Source organism: Carcharhinus amblyrhynchos, chromosome 34, assembly GCF_965287045.1.
Source record: "Carcharhinus amblyrhynchos chromosome 34, sCarAmb.v2.hapA, whole genome shotgun sequence".
Taxonomy (NCBI): domain Eukaryota; kingdom Metazoa; phylum Chordata; class Chondrichthyes; order Carcharhiniformes; family Carcharhinidae; genus Carcharhinus; species Carcharhinus amblyrhynchos.
The window spans coordinates 505,020-521,295 of NC_137357.1; the positions used below are offsets into that span (position 1 = coordinate 505,020).

Genomic DNA, 16,276 nt, shown 5'->3' on the forward strand with positions numbered 1-16,276 from the left:
CGTAATAAGTCTCCATCCTGGATAACATATCAATATCTGAAACTGTAATTTCCATGGCACCCAGTACCTGTTTAAGACTTTGTCGCATCACAAAGTGACTACAGTGCTTAAGCCGCCCTCTCAGTAATAAAGGAATTCAGGGATGCCAACGTCACAAAATGACTCACATGGAAATCACTCCGTGTTTGTAGTTTATCATTTCATAGATTGGATACATTTTTGAGAACTGAAATACATTGAAACTGACCAAAAACTGTCAAGATATTATGGAAATAAAGGAGGAGCTGTACCCATTATCTCAAGATTTTATCTGCAATCATCGCAATGCTATGAGTGAACTTGTGCTCCCGGTGTGCTGTGTTCACGGAGGAAGCACTGTGGGATTATAGATATGGAGCTGAATGGTGGACGCTCCGTGTCTAAGCGTGTCAAAGGTCTATGTGTAGCATATTGATTTATGCAGCCCAGGCAATCGGTTTAATCTCACACCATTGATTTCAAATTTGTTGAACACAAGTCAAATTTACTGAGGTTTAGCGACACACTATTCCTGGAGTCCCCGATAACTATTTGTAGATGCCATTCTGTCACATGCTGCTGGTGAATTCATGAAGGTACTTGAAGTTTTACATGTCCCAGTGCACTGCCCGACACAAGTTCCAATGTGCAATTGCAATCTGTCAATTTTAAACTGTAGCAGCGACTAACATGCGAGCAGAGACCTGACCACAAGGCCAGGTGCATCCTGTCGGTTCAGCAACACAGGAAAACGCGCAGCGAGTGTTCTGAGGCTGCGCAGACAGTGAGCTGCTTCGGGATGGCACAGAGTATAACTCAATACCAATTGTTCAACTTCTCAGGAATCATTTCTTCCTGTACGGAACAAATATGTCTGTGGGTTTCCCTTGTCTAAACGCGGCTCTGTAAAGCCATTCACTCAAATAACTCTGAAGTTGATCATGAAAATAAAATTCCATTTGTGCAACAGATAAGAAATATTTCTGAGCGGCACAGTCCCGCCGAACTCTGTTACTCTAAACTGGGCGGAGGCAGCAAAATCGCCCGGATATGTAATGGCGCTTCTAAAGCATGTTCAAGAAGTAATTAAGTTCAAATACAGAATAACAGTCTGTTAACAGAAGCATTTCATCCAAGATTTCCGGATAGAGATGTTACATATTAAAAACATTCATAAATTGGGCTTCCGGTCATTCGAGAATATTGTTCTCTAAATAGAAGATAGTAAAAAGTTTGGAGGTTGTTCTCAGAGCAAGGAGCAAAAGTTATGTTCCACTCGGGGAAAAAAATAAAGTCCAGATGTTAGAGTTTTGAATTTCTTCCTTGAGTTGCTGCTGAGGTGAAATTTCTTCACTTTCCCCTTGTGAAGATGTGAAAATCAGGTTGTGAATATACGCTGTGTTCGGACTCCATAGGAGTCTTAAACAGCCGATTGGATTGGACTTGTCGGTGAGAACACTCACTCACAGATTACTTGAGGAAAGTGATTGGATCTGACATGTAATTTATGCATTTTCTCCATATCACAACAGTCCATTTCCCCTGGATTTAATCTGGGAATTTTAACCCTTATCCTGTCCACTGCCTTCAACTGTTCCTCGGATATTGTTCTTTGAAAAAAGTGGTAAAACAGTGCAAAAAATGTATATAATCTAGTGTAGGCCGAATATGATATGCAAACATTTGCCATATACATTTCCTTCACTCGCCTGTGTCTGTGCTGTAAGATATGATGATTCGATTATCCGATGCTGGGTTAGTGACTCATTTCCTTATCAAAAATGTAGGCCTCATTAGCCGCACAGGGCAAGGAGGTGGATATAACTGTCATTGGTATCTTTTATCAACCGCAAATAACATTTCACACATGGGAGCATCAATTGGTCAGAGGAGAGGAAACATTATTTCCTGAACAAAGAATTCATTCCTGGAGCGTTTGGTGTTTAGAAAGTGTTGGAAGGACAGCGCGGTACCGGTGTACAAAACTCGGTGAATAGTCAAGTCTGATCGCAGTAACCGACAGTCGGGACGATGCTGCGCTCCTTCCTGACTCTAATTGCATTGCAGCTTCTCAACTGTGAGTTATTATTGATTGAAAGTATCCCGATGTCTGTTGAGAATTCACTGACATAAAATTTTAACATGTGTATATGTGTAAATATATAGATTATAAAGAGAGAGAGAGAGATTTTGTCATAAAAATGTTGGTGACCGATGTAAGGGAAAGTGATGATTTGAATAATAAGTGCCATCTGGAGGTAATGGGATATTAATGTACATCAATTTACAATGAGAGGAGGCGACTTCAGTGTCTGAAAAGCTGGAGGATGAAGAAGTATTCAGCACATTGAAAACATACTTGCTCATGTGTTTGGAATATTGTAACGCACAAAGGAGCCAAGTGCAGGCGAGTGGGGTTAGACTGAATTTTTTTTTTTGTCCACTCGGCACAGTCAGTTTGGACGTAGGGGCTTAACACATTGGCCAAGTATTGCTCCGAGGCCACGAGTGCCCAACGGAAATTGTTTTTAATTGCTGTCTACCTGACATTCGTGTGCAGAATAAATAAATTGGAGTTGAAAATCAAAATAGGCTGTCAAACATACATCTGTAACATTGTATATATTTTCCAGCAATGTTTTCGATTTTCCCGCCCCACTTAGGGAAGCATGTTTTAATATATTCAAATGTGTCCTTCGTTATTATGAAGTGTGCATTGGAATTGGGAATTTAAGTAGCAGAAGTTTCAGTTGGTGAATAATTTAGATTCCTTGTTTCTTTTTTAAACTTATTTCCTTTCAAATATATTTAGAATATAGAACATCTGCTTCATGCATGTTTTAATTTCTCGGCCGAGACTTACGGCAAACTGAAATTTAAATATAAAATTGAATGGAAAGGCCGCACTTGTGCATAGACAACATTTTACTGTAAAATCTCTATTCGGATTATTGATTTGTGTTGGTCCAAATGAGAGCAGTCGCTGTTAGAATCTGCTGAAAAGGACTTTGAGAGGAAGCCAACTCACTGTGTTTAAAAATGCAGGCTGTTTAGCGAGGACCTTCCACACATATTTATCTTGATATTTCTCAGTATATTTTCCGTCTGAACCCGTGTGGAGAGAAAACCGACAAATCATTTAAAATAGGTGTCTCAGCCTCATAGTGTTGGGCTAGGTCTGTGAATAATGCATTTTAACGCATTTGCATGAATTGCAATTAATAATGTCATTACTTAATTTCATTAATATGAAGAAAATACTGGTCTTGTTATGTTGATAATGTAATTCCCTAAATATGCGTGATTTGCATTGTGACGTTTGTTGCTCAATTGCCTCATATCTCCAACCGGAATATTACCAGAATGTGTTAAATTAATATTTCTATGCAGTGATTTTTTTTAGTTTCTAATTATTTTTATTTCTCAAAAGTATTCCACGCTTCCATGTTCTCTCTGTCTCCTGCCATTTTCTGTGGCAGATCGAGACCCGTTCTTTCATCTCCTTCCACATGCCAAGTAGTTTTGTTCCGATAAAAGTCATTGACTTGGTTCATTTTTGCTCGGTTCCCAAGGTGCCTCTTTGGTTATATTTATTAATTCGAATATCACTGAAAATGCTGGTTAAGTCATAGAGAAGCGCCCCATTACTGTTATCAAACACTTCACACAGTAAAGGACAGGGATGCCGCGAAATAAAATCTTAAAAAATAGTGTTTGGACTTTGCAGTTGCTTGAAAGAACATGTCTTATAAAAGAAAGCAGAACAAATGTTATGTTGTGATGCAATAAATCCTCTGATCAATAAACTAATCTCGTTTTTTTGTATGGAATTGCCAGTTAGCTCGCAGTTATGAAGTAAATATTGAAATCGTTGACTTAACTTGCCGAAAATTATCACAATATACTTTGAGCAAAGTTACATTTCCAGTTTATTAGCCTCCTAAAACCACAGCAAGTGAATAAGAAAATTAGATTGACCACTGAATCCAACTCAGATACGTCGGCGGGTAGAATTAAATACTCCACTGGGTCTGTTGTACAGAGGGAACAGACATGAATTGAAATTCTAGCGGAACAGCGCAGTCTGAGTGTAGATCGCCGCCACTGTTAGGATAGCATAGATTGCCGACTGGAAGCTACGTGAATTAACCGCTTGCAGAATCCCAGTAAAAGTTCTAGCTCCTATCAATAGAATGCGTACACAGATTTGGGATAGATATTTCTCAGTGGAAGAGCTGTATGCTCGTCCTGTGGTACAGTGAGCTGTCATATGTTAAATAAATTATTTTGAGTTGGAGAAATGGACATGTTTATAAACGCTGAAAAGTTAAATATGAAATCTAAGTGGGACCAACATTGCTTTAACTGACATATTAATCAATATATTTAATATCATTCGCACCAGCGAAATAATAGGGAAGTGAAAAATCCGACTTCTTCCGCGAATTTGCAGCATGAGTGTTCCTGGTTGTCATTTGGAAAAATGAGCGTTAGAAATCAAAAGAAAACTTTCTGACCATGCATTAACATCAGTTTATTCTATCAATGACTGGATATTTGTCAGCCTCTTCCCAGACACTCGCAATATCCGCTGAACTGTCTATTGTTAATAATGAGCTATAAAAACACGTTACCCATTCCAGACTGGCGTCGCCAACAGTTACTTGTAAAATGTTTTGAACCATTTTTCAGGCCCCAGAGGAAAAAAAATAATCACTGTCTAGAAAAGAGTTGCTAAGTGTCCGCTTATATTCTAAATCTAATATCTTATATCAGCCAAATGTTCGTTTGGTACGGCCATAAATTTCAAAGTTATGGTTCCTCGAGCGACTCTTAATCTGTCCTTCCTGTTGTCAGCTAAACGGTTCCAGTGTTTAACGGTGGTTTTGAACTACAAATACGATGTTTTGTAATTAATTCCACTCGTAATACTGGCATTTCTTTGTTCCTTGTTGTGCCTCATAGTTTAAGATAAAACATGATTAACAGATCGAATACTCAGTCATGGGGAGGTATATTTGCCGCCTTACTGCTTTGCGCTAATGGTGTTTTGTGATCTTTAAATGGGCCTACATTTTACAGTACCAAACTTCCCTTGTCTCTATATCTCTTCCAAATAAAGTTAGTATTCCACATTCAGCCACGGCCTTGCATTTTTTTTATTTTCACGCCATTTCTTGTGAAGTCAGTGTCCCTGGCAATGGCAGCATTTATTATCTGTACCCAGATGTCTTCAGAAATTGATTGCTGACTGTTTTTTTGCTGCCTGGCTGCAGTAAATGATTCACTGGTGCAGGCATAGTGAGATTAGGGATTTAGCGCTCACGAGAACGAAGCAACCCCGATATCGTCCGAACTCAGCATGTTGACCGACTTAGAAGGGAATGTACAATTCAGGGTATTGTCATGGGTCTGACCTTGTATTTCCAGGTGGTAGAAATCGCGGGTTTGGAATGAACTGCCGAATGAGTCTTGGCCATTTGTTGTTGTGTATCATCTACACGGTACACAAATGATTCAGGTGATGGCTGTTTTTTAACAAATGACGCTGCTGACCAGCGCCTTCTATTTCATTGTTTTTGGTGTCATTAGTGATCTGTTGCAGGAAGAAAAGGGGCCACAGGTTTAAGGTGACAGGGGAAATTTAAAGTAAGATGTGTGGGAAAAGCTCAGAAAGTAGTGCATGCCTGCAAGGCGCTGCCAGAGGAGGTGATGGAAGCAGGCACATGAGAAACATTTTAAGAGGCATCTGGATGGGTGTAAGAATAAGGAGGAACTGGAAGGATAGGGACGGAAGTAATACAACATGTTTTTTGCTTAAATGGGCTTCATGATGGACAAGGGATTGAAGGACAGAAGGGTCTATTTCCGAGATGTACTTCTCTTTATTCTGTGTTTTTGAAATGGGTCACTGATTCAGTGGGAGAATTACTGAACGCTGAAAAGTGGAGCCAGAGATAGGAAGACGGAATGGGTGAAGAGGGTCAGAGATTCCAGCTGGACCATAGAAATTGTCAACATTTTGAGTAAATATTGAAATGCTATCCCACAATTCTGACAATGAGTACACATTAAGTGGAAGTTTTCTGGTATTGTTTGCGATGTGTTCATAAGGATAGCTGAGGATTGCATTGGAAATAAATGACGCACTTCCGTATTGTGGACGGTGGTGTAGAAATATTCGAGTACCTTCATCATTGTTAATCTGTGGATCAAGTTATAAATTTCAGCAATCCAACCGGAGACAGGAGTCGCTGCCCTGTTCATTTTATTATGCAAACTAGAGGCTAAAGTGGATTTGGAGATTTGACTGACACAAAATATCCCTGTTTGGGAATACGGTTACACGTGGTTAAAAATGGATTCAAAAAATGGAATGAGGCCGGGACATTCATAGGCCATAGTATCACGGGTGTTGTAATTAAAAAAAATCAAATGCTTACAAAACATAGAGTGAAGAAATAACACAGATCCTCGGTGTTGACTTTGTGATGTATGATTTTGACAGTTTCATTCATCTCGTGTTCCAGCAAAGACTAATTTTTAAAATTTCATTTCAGGCAGACCAGGGAACAGCCAGGCTGATCCATCAGGTAATCGCCCTCCAAATTCATATCTGATATTTTACTGCACTAATCCATCCAACTGAATGATCAATCCCTGAGACAGTTTCAGTATCTTTGCGTTCAATGGTTCGGTTCAATGTCTGCCTGTCAGGTGTGAAGGAAAATGTTCTTGCAATCTTTTCTCGTAAATCTTTAACTTCTGCTCCCTAATTCAGAAATTTGGTCCCCGAGGAGCAGAGTTTTAGAAATAAAGTTTCACTTCTCTAGTTCCCAGTCAGCGCTGAAATGCAATGCAATATGAAGCCCTTCCACCCCTGGTGTATTAGGGTTCCGCCGAAAACTCGCCGCATCTCATAGCCCCGGGAAGGGCTGGAGACTACCTGACTGTCCAATTCAGCCGGTTGCAGCAGGGCGAACCACCTGGTTCAACACTCGCGGCAGATATCGAATCCATGCACGGATTGGGATTCCACTATATTAGCCCAGGCAGTATGGTGGATCGCAGGCCATAACAGCCCCGAGTTGTGCGGATTGAATCAAGTAAGCACCCATCGAATCTCCTGCCTGACGCAGCCGAATGATGCTTCCAACTTCCAACTGATTTGCGCCTGTTTCCCACTGTCAATCCATATTCCCGCTTCCACTTGCAATGTCTCAGGGGGAGGGAGTGGAACCGGATACGACAGTGACGTTTAAGGGGCGTCTTGATAAGTAAATAGATAGGGTGGGAATAGAGGAATATGGCCCCCAGAACGGTAGGGGTTTTTAGTTCAGTCGCGCAGTAAGGTCGGTGCAGGCGAGTAGGGCGGAAGGGCCTGTTCCTGTGCTGCATTTTTTTTTGTTCTTTGTCTCATATTATCCCAGGATTTGTTGAGATCCTTGACACACTCGATACTTGATTTGATTCCGATCTGACCTGCTGCAACAACTGGCCAATAACTGTAAGTTTATTTGTTTTACAGAGTCGGTGAAGCTGAGACTAGCGAATGGGCAGAGTCGGTGCGCTGGGAGAGTGGAGATTCACTACAGGGGACAGTGGGGCACTGTGTATGGTAGTTACTGGGACCAGCCGGACGCCGATGTTGTGTGTGGGGAGCTGGGCTGCGGGACCGCGCTCTCTGCACCAGGCGGGGCTCACTTTGGGGAAGGATCCGGACCCGTTGTGACGTTATATGTTCGGTGCAAAGGGAACGAGACCGCCCTGCGGGAATGTCGCTCAGCCACATGGAAGCACTATAGCTCTTCGCACTCCAATGATGCCGGCGTGATTTGTTCAGGTAAAAAAAAAACTGCCCATCATCTACAGCCTGCTCTCCGGGAAAGGGCGGATAAAGCATTCTGAGACGGTAAAGAGAGTGGTGAATAATTTCAATATTCTATCAATAGAGTTGTTGTTACATTAACACCAGGATTTAAGTTTAGAATAAAGTAACAGCAATGAGAGTGATTAACAACTACCAGAACCGTGCACAGGCCCGCTGTGTCCTTGAGCTGAGCGCTTGCTGTTAGCTATGTTCAGGAGAGGAGTTGTTCACTCCTGGTTCCTCACTGTTCAGTTCCGATCACCATTCAACAAATAATGAATCATTCCAGGGCCACACAGAGTAAATCCTGGACAACAATCAGGCTTCTGCTGAGCAACCGCTTATCTTCATCTATCCGCAGCGTTTGGTTTATTCTGAAATTTTAACTTAAATTCAAATCGTCCGATTCTAAATGTTTTTTTTTTCGCTTCAAAGTCCAGAAATTGCACCCACAAATGAAAATGTGTTTCGAAACCCAGAGATACGGTCGGAGGCATCCCGATCCCCCAAACCTTCGAAATCTTCACCGCCACCCCTGCCCCAATACCTCATCCGACACAACCACACGCCCGGAGACAGAGACGGACCTGTCAGCAACCACCAGGGGCGGGGGTGGGGGGGGGGGCGCTGTGGGGAGGTGGAGGGCGGTGGACAGACCTGGGAGGAGACCGAGAAAGCGTCCCCGGCGGACTAATCTGTCCCGGCCCTGCCTGTGCAGAGTCAGAAGGTCAGGCATGTTTTGATCGGCTGCCTGTGTACAGAGGTACATTTCAGCGGAGCCCGGATCATTCGGCACTCCGTCAGAATTGGGGCTGTCTCTGAATTAAATCCGGGTCTCTCGGTCCATGTGTTTGACATTTACTGACTATTGATTGCGGAGGCCATAGAGCGCTGATCCAGTCACTGCGGCTACTTTCAGAGCAGCAATCAGTGGGCAGATTGAAGGTGTTCCAAGGGCGGAGTGAGGATGAGAAGGGTCTGGAGAAGAGTCATGCGGACTGGAAACTTCCCTCTATTCTTCCCTCGCCACTAATTCTGCCACAGCTGCTGAATTGTTCCAACAGTTTCTGATTTTGTGTGAGGGGACTGGCTGGATATCCCCTGTCTCTCCAGGCGTGTTGTTTTAATAGTTGTCATGTAAATCCTCGTCCTAAAATGTTTGATAGTATTTGGAAACTTATCTCCCTCTCACTTCCTGAGTCTGATGAATACAACGCTTCCTATATGATTTCCACTTGTGTTTTTTTTTCGGACAAGTTTACCTTTAGTGTTTATCAGCAGGAGAAACCAGAAATGTCATTGGGAGAGAGTTCCATTCAAATGTGCGGCAGTCGATACTTTATTTCGAATAAAATGAAGGGAGATCAGTTGTTTTAACATTTAACGTCGCTGCAGCTTCAGACAGATTTCACACTCTGTAAACTGACAGAAGGAGATGGTGTCTAGACTCAGTAACCAGTACCCTGGGACACTCCCACTGGACTGCTTTCCAGAACAGGACAGCATTTCAGGGATGCAGTTATTATTCATTCCCATTCCAGATATGGACTAAACAATGTTCCTGAAACTTGAAGCAGAAGTTCTCCCCCTTCATGCTCTCGCCGTCAAAATAGAAATGCTAAAATTCTAAGACTTTTGATTACGTTTTGGACGTGACCTTTACATTTTACCTGTTCCCATGGACACTCAATAATGCTCAAGTGTTGTTTGCTAATCACCGTTTAGACATTCTCGGATCCGTCGTTTCATTTCTGGTTGAAGTAATTTCAGAACTCTCATTCTCAACACGTTTCAGCGCCGAAAGTCAAATATAGAATTCCGTACGATGTCTATCAGTAAGAAAGTCCTGGGTAAATAATTCGAAATGATATTGACTCAGGTCCGCCTGTTGGCCATTGTGATATTCCTTATCAACAGGCGGCAGGGGACAATTATACTCAGAATTTATTGAGATAAACCGGTTCAATGTAAGGCGGGATGGGTAAGAGTGTTCCAGAGGAATCGCTGTAAGACTGAACACGGCTTCGGGAGAGAATAATAATTGACACCTATTGAATATGATGAAACATCTTTTATTATAGAATTTCTTAATGCTGAAGAAGGACATTCAGCCCGTCGAGTCTCCCGGACAGACCATCTAATCCAGGTCGCACCCCACGTGTTTACCTCTATAATTCCCTTGAACTACTCATCTTTAGACTAAGGGGGAGCTCAGGGGAACCAAATTCAGAACCAATCATGACAGAATCTATTTAAGATGATGTGAATACGTTTGATAATAATTATTGCTCTGTGATTTATTGTTGTTCAGCCCACAGATTTCCAAAACTCGTATCCGGGGCTTTTCCATGTTCCGGTAGATTGGAGATCCATAACCATACAGCTTCGGGCACAGTGTGTGACCGTGACTTGGATTGGAATGCCGCCACAGTGATCTGTGCTGAGCTGCAGTGTGGAGTGGTCGTTTCCGTGAGAAGAGGGGCTTATTTTGGGGAGGGCGCTGGACTTATATGGAATGATAGATTTGGATGTAACGGCAGCGAGACGAGCCTAATAGACTGTCCCCTTGTTCCTGTAAATCGGTCTGAGTGCACCCACAGGAACGATGTCAGTGTGATCTGTTCCGGTGAGTACAGATTTGCGAATATTAGTTTAAAAAGTTCTTAATATTCAAGCAAAGGAGAGATTGCAGATCTCTCTCTCTCTCTAACATAGACATGTGTAACCAGATCTTCATATTTCAAAGGATGCTCACTTTTCACAAATCGGAAATGTTTACATTTTTATTCACGTTATGAAATTAGCAAATTATTCCTGTTGATTTAGTGCCCAGGCCAGACATAGGTTTCTCTGAAACATTTGACATGACATTCTTTGTGGACCTGTCAGGTAGTCGTGTACTGCCTCCTATGCTATGGTCCAACTGCATAGTCTGTAGCAGACTGTAATTCTGTTTGCATCTAAAGAGGGTATTGGCACAGCAGAATAAATGAAGGAATATGCATTTCAATTGTCTTTTATCAAGCAAAATATTTGGATGATTTCAGTAACAACATTGCATGCGCATGTTTTACATCCAGTGAAACATGTAAAATTGGACAAATGTATGTTGGAGATTACAGAGCATGGAAACCGCGTCAGTAATGCACATTATTCCCAAAATAGTGCAATAGCTTTTCGAACGTCATTTACTTGCTGAATTTCCTGGTGCGAGTTGCTGCCTAATTTTGGAAGTACATCTACCATTTTAGGCTCAGGTTATTGCTCCAGAGGATATCGTTGCATCATAATGCAATGCTAAAACACTGCAGCTTATTTCAAACATATTATGGACCTTCACCATCGGCACTATATTCTGCCAATAGAAAATTAACTCTTGCCTTCAGGATGGACTGCTCGCTTTCGGCTGAAGTACCTTCCTAAAAGCATAATGTATTATGTTAATTAGTTCTAACTGATGGTTTGTGAATGGTGGGGACTGATTGTAGATGCGATGCGAACTGAGTTCTCACCTTTACGCAAAAAAAAATGCTGGCATGCCTTTCATTTAATTTCGATGTATAAATTATTTGGGCCTGTGTTTGTCCCTGAAACAGGAAAGCATGGGCTGAGATTGGTTGGTGGAAAGGACAGATGCTCCGGCCGGGTGGAAGTGCCGCATGGAGAACACTGGGGGACGCTCTGTGATGTTCATTTTGGTTTAGAAGACGCCAATGTGGTCTGTGAGCATCTTCAGTGTGGGGTGGTAGAGAAAATCCCGAGAGGAGCAGCCTTTGGGAAGGGAAATGGGACAATATGGAAGGAGAACTACAACTGCCGCGGGAACGAGTCCTGGTTGTGGGAATGTCCGCTTTCATCCGTGGAAGAGTTTAACTGCTCACATGGAAATGACGTCAGTGTCATCTGTTCGGGTGAGTCCCTAAATCAAGATAATGAAAACAAGTGGTGTTTGGGATTCAAGAGGATAGTTTCACATTTCTCCGCCCAAATACTAGCCCATCCTCGAGTTCCATAAACATATTATCACTCTGCCTATGAATGCATTTTCTTCAGATATGGGGCAGCCACGCTGGGTGTTCAGCCTCCTGTCTGACTGTACTCAGCAGCCTCTCATCACATCCTTCACCTCGACACCCGAAGAATTGCTCTGGTGAAAGATAATATTAATTTGCGAAAATTTGTTGCATTGTAACCATTGTTCTCCATGTCTTTATATCCCTAGATGAAAACTGGTCACTGAGATTGATGAATGGGGGAAGTCGGTGTGATGGGCGAGTGGAGATTTACTACAACCACAGCTGGGGCAGAGTGCAGGACAGCCTCTGGGATCTGAATGACGCTAATGTGGCCTGTAGACAGCTGGGCTGCGGCGAAGCGGTAACCGCCTATAACAATTCAAAGTACGGAGAGGGTGAAGGGCCTGTGTGGGTGAATGATGTCCAGTGTGAAGGAAACGAATCGCATTTCCGGAAGTGCAGCGCATTCACATTGAACCCGCATCGCGGTGACAGCATCGGCGTAGGGGTTCTGTGCTCAGGTGAATAAACAGGTCACTTTTCCAGAAATGAAAAGGGGGAAAATATCGTATTGGTCAATTGGGAATACACTTCACTTCCTCTTCGGCAACACGGTCATGAGATATTTGACACTCCTGGTTGGATGCAGGACAAGGTGCCCGACGAGGAAAAAAAATAGTTTGGAATATGATGACAGTAACCATTTAATAAAATCAGTTAACAACTTTTTAAAATCTCTAGTTAATTCCCTTCAGTAAATTGAGACGAACACAGCTAAAGACAGTATCGGCAATGGGCTAATGTGTTGATCAGTGGGGTGGGTTTTAACAGCACAGCGAAGGGAGGGTCGAGTTTAAGAAGGGGATTGTAATCTTGTGTCCCAGTGACTAACATAACGACTGTTGAATAAGTTTGAAGAAAGGGTTCCTGCATAAAGTGTCAGATGCGAAGGAAAGCCAAACTCTGAGTCAAAGTTAATTTACGAGTAACAGGTCAGACTTACATTAACACTGCAATGAAGTTACAGTTAAGTTCTCCGAGTCCCCACAGTCCGCCGCCGGCTCGGGTCAATGCGCGACTTTCTGAATGTGACGGGTACACAGAGGAAACCCACGCTGACACAGGGATACTGTACAAATCCACACAGACAGCGACTCAAGCCAGTAAACGAACCCAGATCCCTGGCATTGTGAAGCAGCAGTGCTAACCATTGTACCACTGTGTAGATTAGACTCATGGACGCTGGTTATCATGATCGCTAGGGGTAGGGATCAAGCGGTGAGCAGTAGTGGAGAGCAGAGATATCTATAAACATGACCATGATATTTTGAACTTAGTTTGTATTGCATGGAGAGAATCTAATGCAGATCAAATAGTTAGTCAGGAACGGGTAAATGGAGGGGATTGGGGAGGGAGGTGGTGCGAGTGCGGCTTTGTGCGTCCGCTGGTCACTGCTGGTGAGTTGGAATGTGCACGGTTCATTGGGAAAAGTTTTGATGACATTCCCGTGTTTTGGAGGGGCGGCCATCAGGGTAGATTTGAAACCTGCATTCCTGAGATAACAAGGAACTGATGACCATTTTAGCAGCAACTTGTGTGAGTTCTCAGGAAAGGTCACTGTCTGAAAGGTCAAGTCCCTGCCAGCCTACTTGCATATTTACAGTATTTCTGATTTGTTCTGATATATATGTGTGAACTGGTGAAACATCTGATGAAGTTTTCATGGCAAAATGAGTCAGTGAAAAAGCAGAGAATCTAATGTCTGTTTAAAACGCTCTGTGTGGAACAAATAATTACATAATTTAGATAAAATAAAACAAGGAGCAATGAGTGGGTCAGATCCACACCAAAAACTGTCGGATTATATAATCGTTGGACATATGAACATGCAGAAGATTTGTAAACGCCACATCATTTATTTTACCTCGGAACAGAAACGGGTTTTCGTAGAGAGTAGATTAATGTCAAATTATACAATAGTTTGAATTAAGCAACGAGATGAATATGTTTAAGAAATGTAACATGTCACTTTCACTATTCTATTAGAACACAAGCAGTTAAGACTCTCTGGCGGTGGAAGCCGATGTGCGGGCCGACTGGAGATTTATCACAATGGGATCTGGGGCTCAGTTTGTGATGATTCCTGGGATCTGACAGACGCTGACGTGGTTTGCAAGCAGCTGGGTTGTGGACATGCAATGCCGCTTCCTCTTCATACATCGGCTGGACCCGACTCACAGCCAATTTGGTTGGATGAGCTGGAATGCTCCGGGAATGAATCATTTTTCTGGGAATGTCCCCATGCATTGTGGGGTAAACACGACTGTAATCATAAAGAAGATGTGAGGATCATGTGCTCTGGTAAATGTCCCAACTTCAGTTACATTTGAAGTTTCATATATAAGATATGTTCCTGATATACCGAAGGACAGCGCTTTCGAATGTTCTGTCCAATCCCTCTCTGTGTTGTTTATTTTGGACATCATTACCGTTATAATATTTCTATATCCTGCTTTTGATGTGTTGCCTTATGTTTCCTTATCCCTCATTTCCTGACATAAATGTATCTTCAAATTAATATCACTGACTATTACGGTCACAAGCCTTAAATTTCATCAGTTTATATGTAAAATATTTCGGATAACTGATAAAGACATTTGGTTTAATCACTTATTTCTCAAGAAGCATGCTGTCACTTTATTCTTCGCATCAAAGTTCGCTGCATTCCACTTAGCAGTGCGAAAACGAAGTTGTCATTGGCATGTGTATCCTGCCATGTGTTAGTATTTTGGCACATAATTTGCAGTTCTCTTTAGTATTAACTATAGAAACCACTTTGCTGAATCCAGCAAGTTTATGTAACTCCCACGGAGCAGCGGCCACTGGACCAATCTATGTGAACCTCACACCGGAAGTTTTGCTACTTCCGTAACGAGAAACTTGACAAACTTTTTTTTTAATCGACTTTAATCCTGATTTCCTGGTTTCCCATTGTCTTTCGTGGGCTTTCACTATGGGAAATCCTTGAAGCTCTGTTGGTAATCCGTGCACAGAGCATCTGTAGCATTGCCCACATCACCATTGCTGCAAGCTATGCGAATAAATCAATCGGATTCATCGTTCAAATGTTTCGACTGAAACTCAATGCTGCTTATTCTTGATTATATCTGTTTTTATGTGACCTATTTGCAAAAAATAAGCAAACAGTGAACGCAACTTAGATATATAGAGCGTGGATTCAGAATTGATAATTGAACCACATGATTACTTATGATTTGTTTGACAGAGCACAAAGAGCTGCGATTGGTGAATGGAAAGCATCGCTGTGAGGGCCGAGTGGAAGTGCTCTATAATGGGACCTGGGGAACAGTTTGCGCTGTAAACCTGGATTTCGATGATGGAGCAGTGATCTGTAAACAGTTAGGTTGTGGCACACTTGTTTCCATCGATTATAACGCTCGCTCATTCGGAGTAGGATCCGGACCGATTTGGTTGGATGAGATGGAATGCCTTTCACACGAGTCGACCCTTTGGCAGTGCCAGGCAGACCCGTGGGGTCAACACAACTGTGATCATTCGGACGATGCAGGTGTCGTTTGTTCAGGTAACACAATCAATCATTCTGCTTACAGGTGAGATTTGAAATATTGATGTAGCTCATGGAGTCAACATGTTTGTCTTATCAACAGGGGGAGACAAACCGAAACAAGAACAGGAAAATGTGAACAGCTGCAAGCGAGAATCAGGTGCATTCCCAACTTTAATAAAACAGCTATCTGATTGTATATAAATAAATTATTAACTCTTCTGCTTCATCAAGGCTAATAATTTATTTATTATCTTTAACAATTTCAGGACAAAGTTTGCGCTTGGCTGGAGGTAACAACAGCTGCTCCGGGAGAGTGGAGATATGGTGTAATAGAGCCTGGGGCACGGTGTGTGATGATTCCTGGGATTTGAACGATGCCAGTGTTGTCTGCAGACAGCTGGGCTGTGGATCTGCTCTCGAGGCCACAGGAGGGGCCGCTTTTGGGCAGGGTAACGGTACTATCTGGCTGGATGAGGTGAAGTGCACCGGAAGTGAATCCTTTCTGTTGGACTGCCCTTCATTATCAACTCAGTCTGACTGTGATCACAAGGAAGATGCCAGTGTGATTTGTTCCGGTAAGTCTACCACTGAGCGGTGTGGTTTAGGACTGTGTAACGTTGTTCGCCCATTTTTGCTGAAGTTAATTAATGTTTTCAAATGTCTTTGTGACCAACAATGCAAATAATTGTCTCCCTTTTACCATATCTTCATCAGGTCCGGAATTATCTCCGACTGTTCCACCCACACCTTCAGGTATGTCTCAGTAATAAATATCAATCACTA

At 42.4% G+C, this 16,276-nt stretch overlaps 1 protein-coding gene across 1 annotated transcript in view; it reads left to right on the plus strand.

The window, feature by feature from the left end:
* The first annotated feature begins 14,255 nt into the window (after positions 1-14,255).
* Positions 14,256-16,276, plus strand: part of LOC145361221 (scavenger receptor cysteine-rich domain-containing protein DMBT1-like) — a 445,694-nt gene continuing 443,673 nt past the window's right edge. The window contains exons 1-3 of the mRNA XM_080216858.1: positions 14,256-14,265; positions 15,191-15,508; positions 15,760-16,068. Coding sequence (XP_080072984.1) covers positions 14,256-14,265; positions 15,191-15,508; positions 15,760-16,068 — 637 coding nt within the window. The remainder of the gene's footprint in view (positions 14,266-15,190; positions 15,509-15,759; positions 16,069-16,276) is intronic.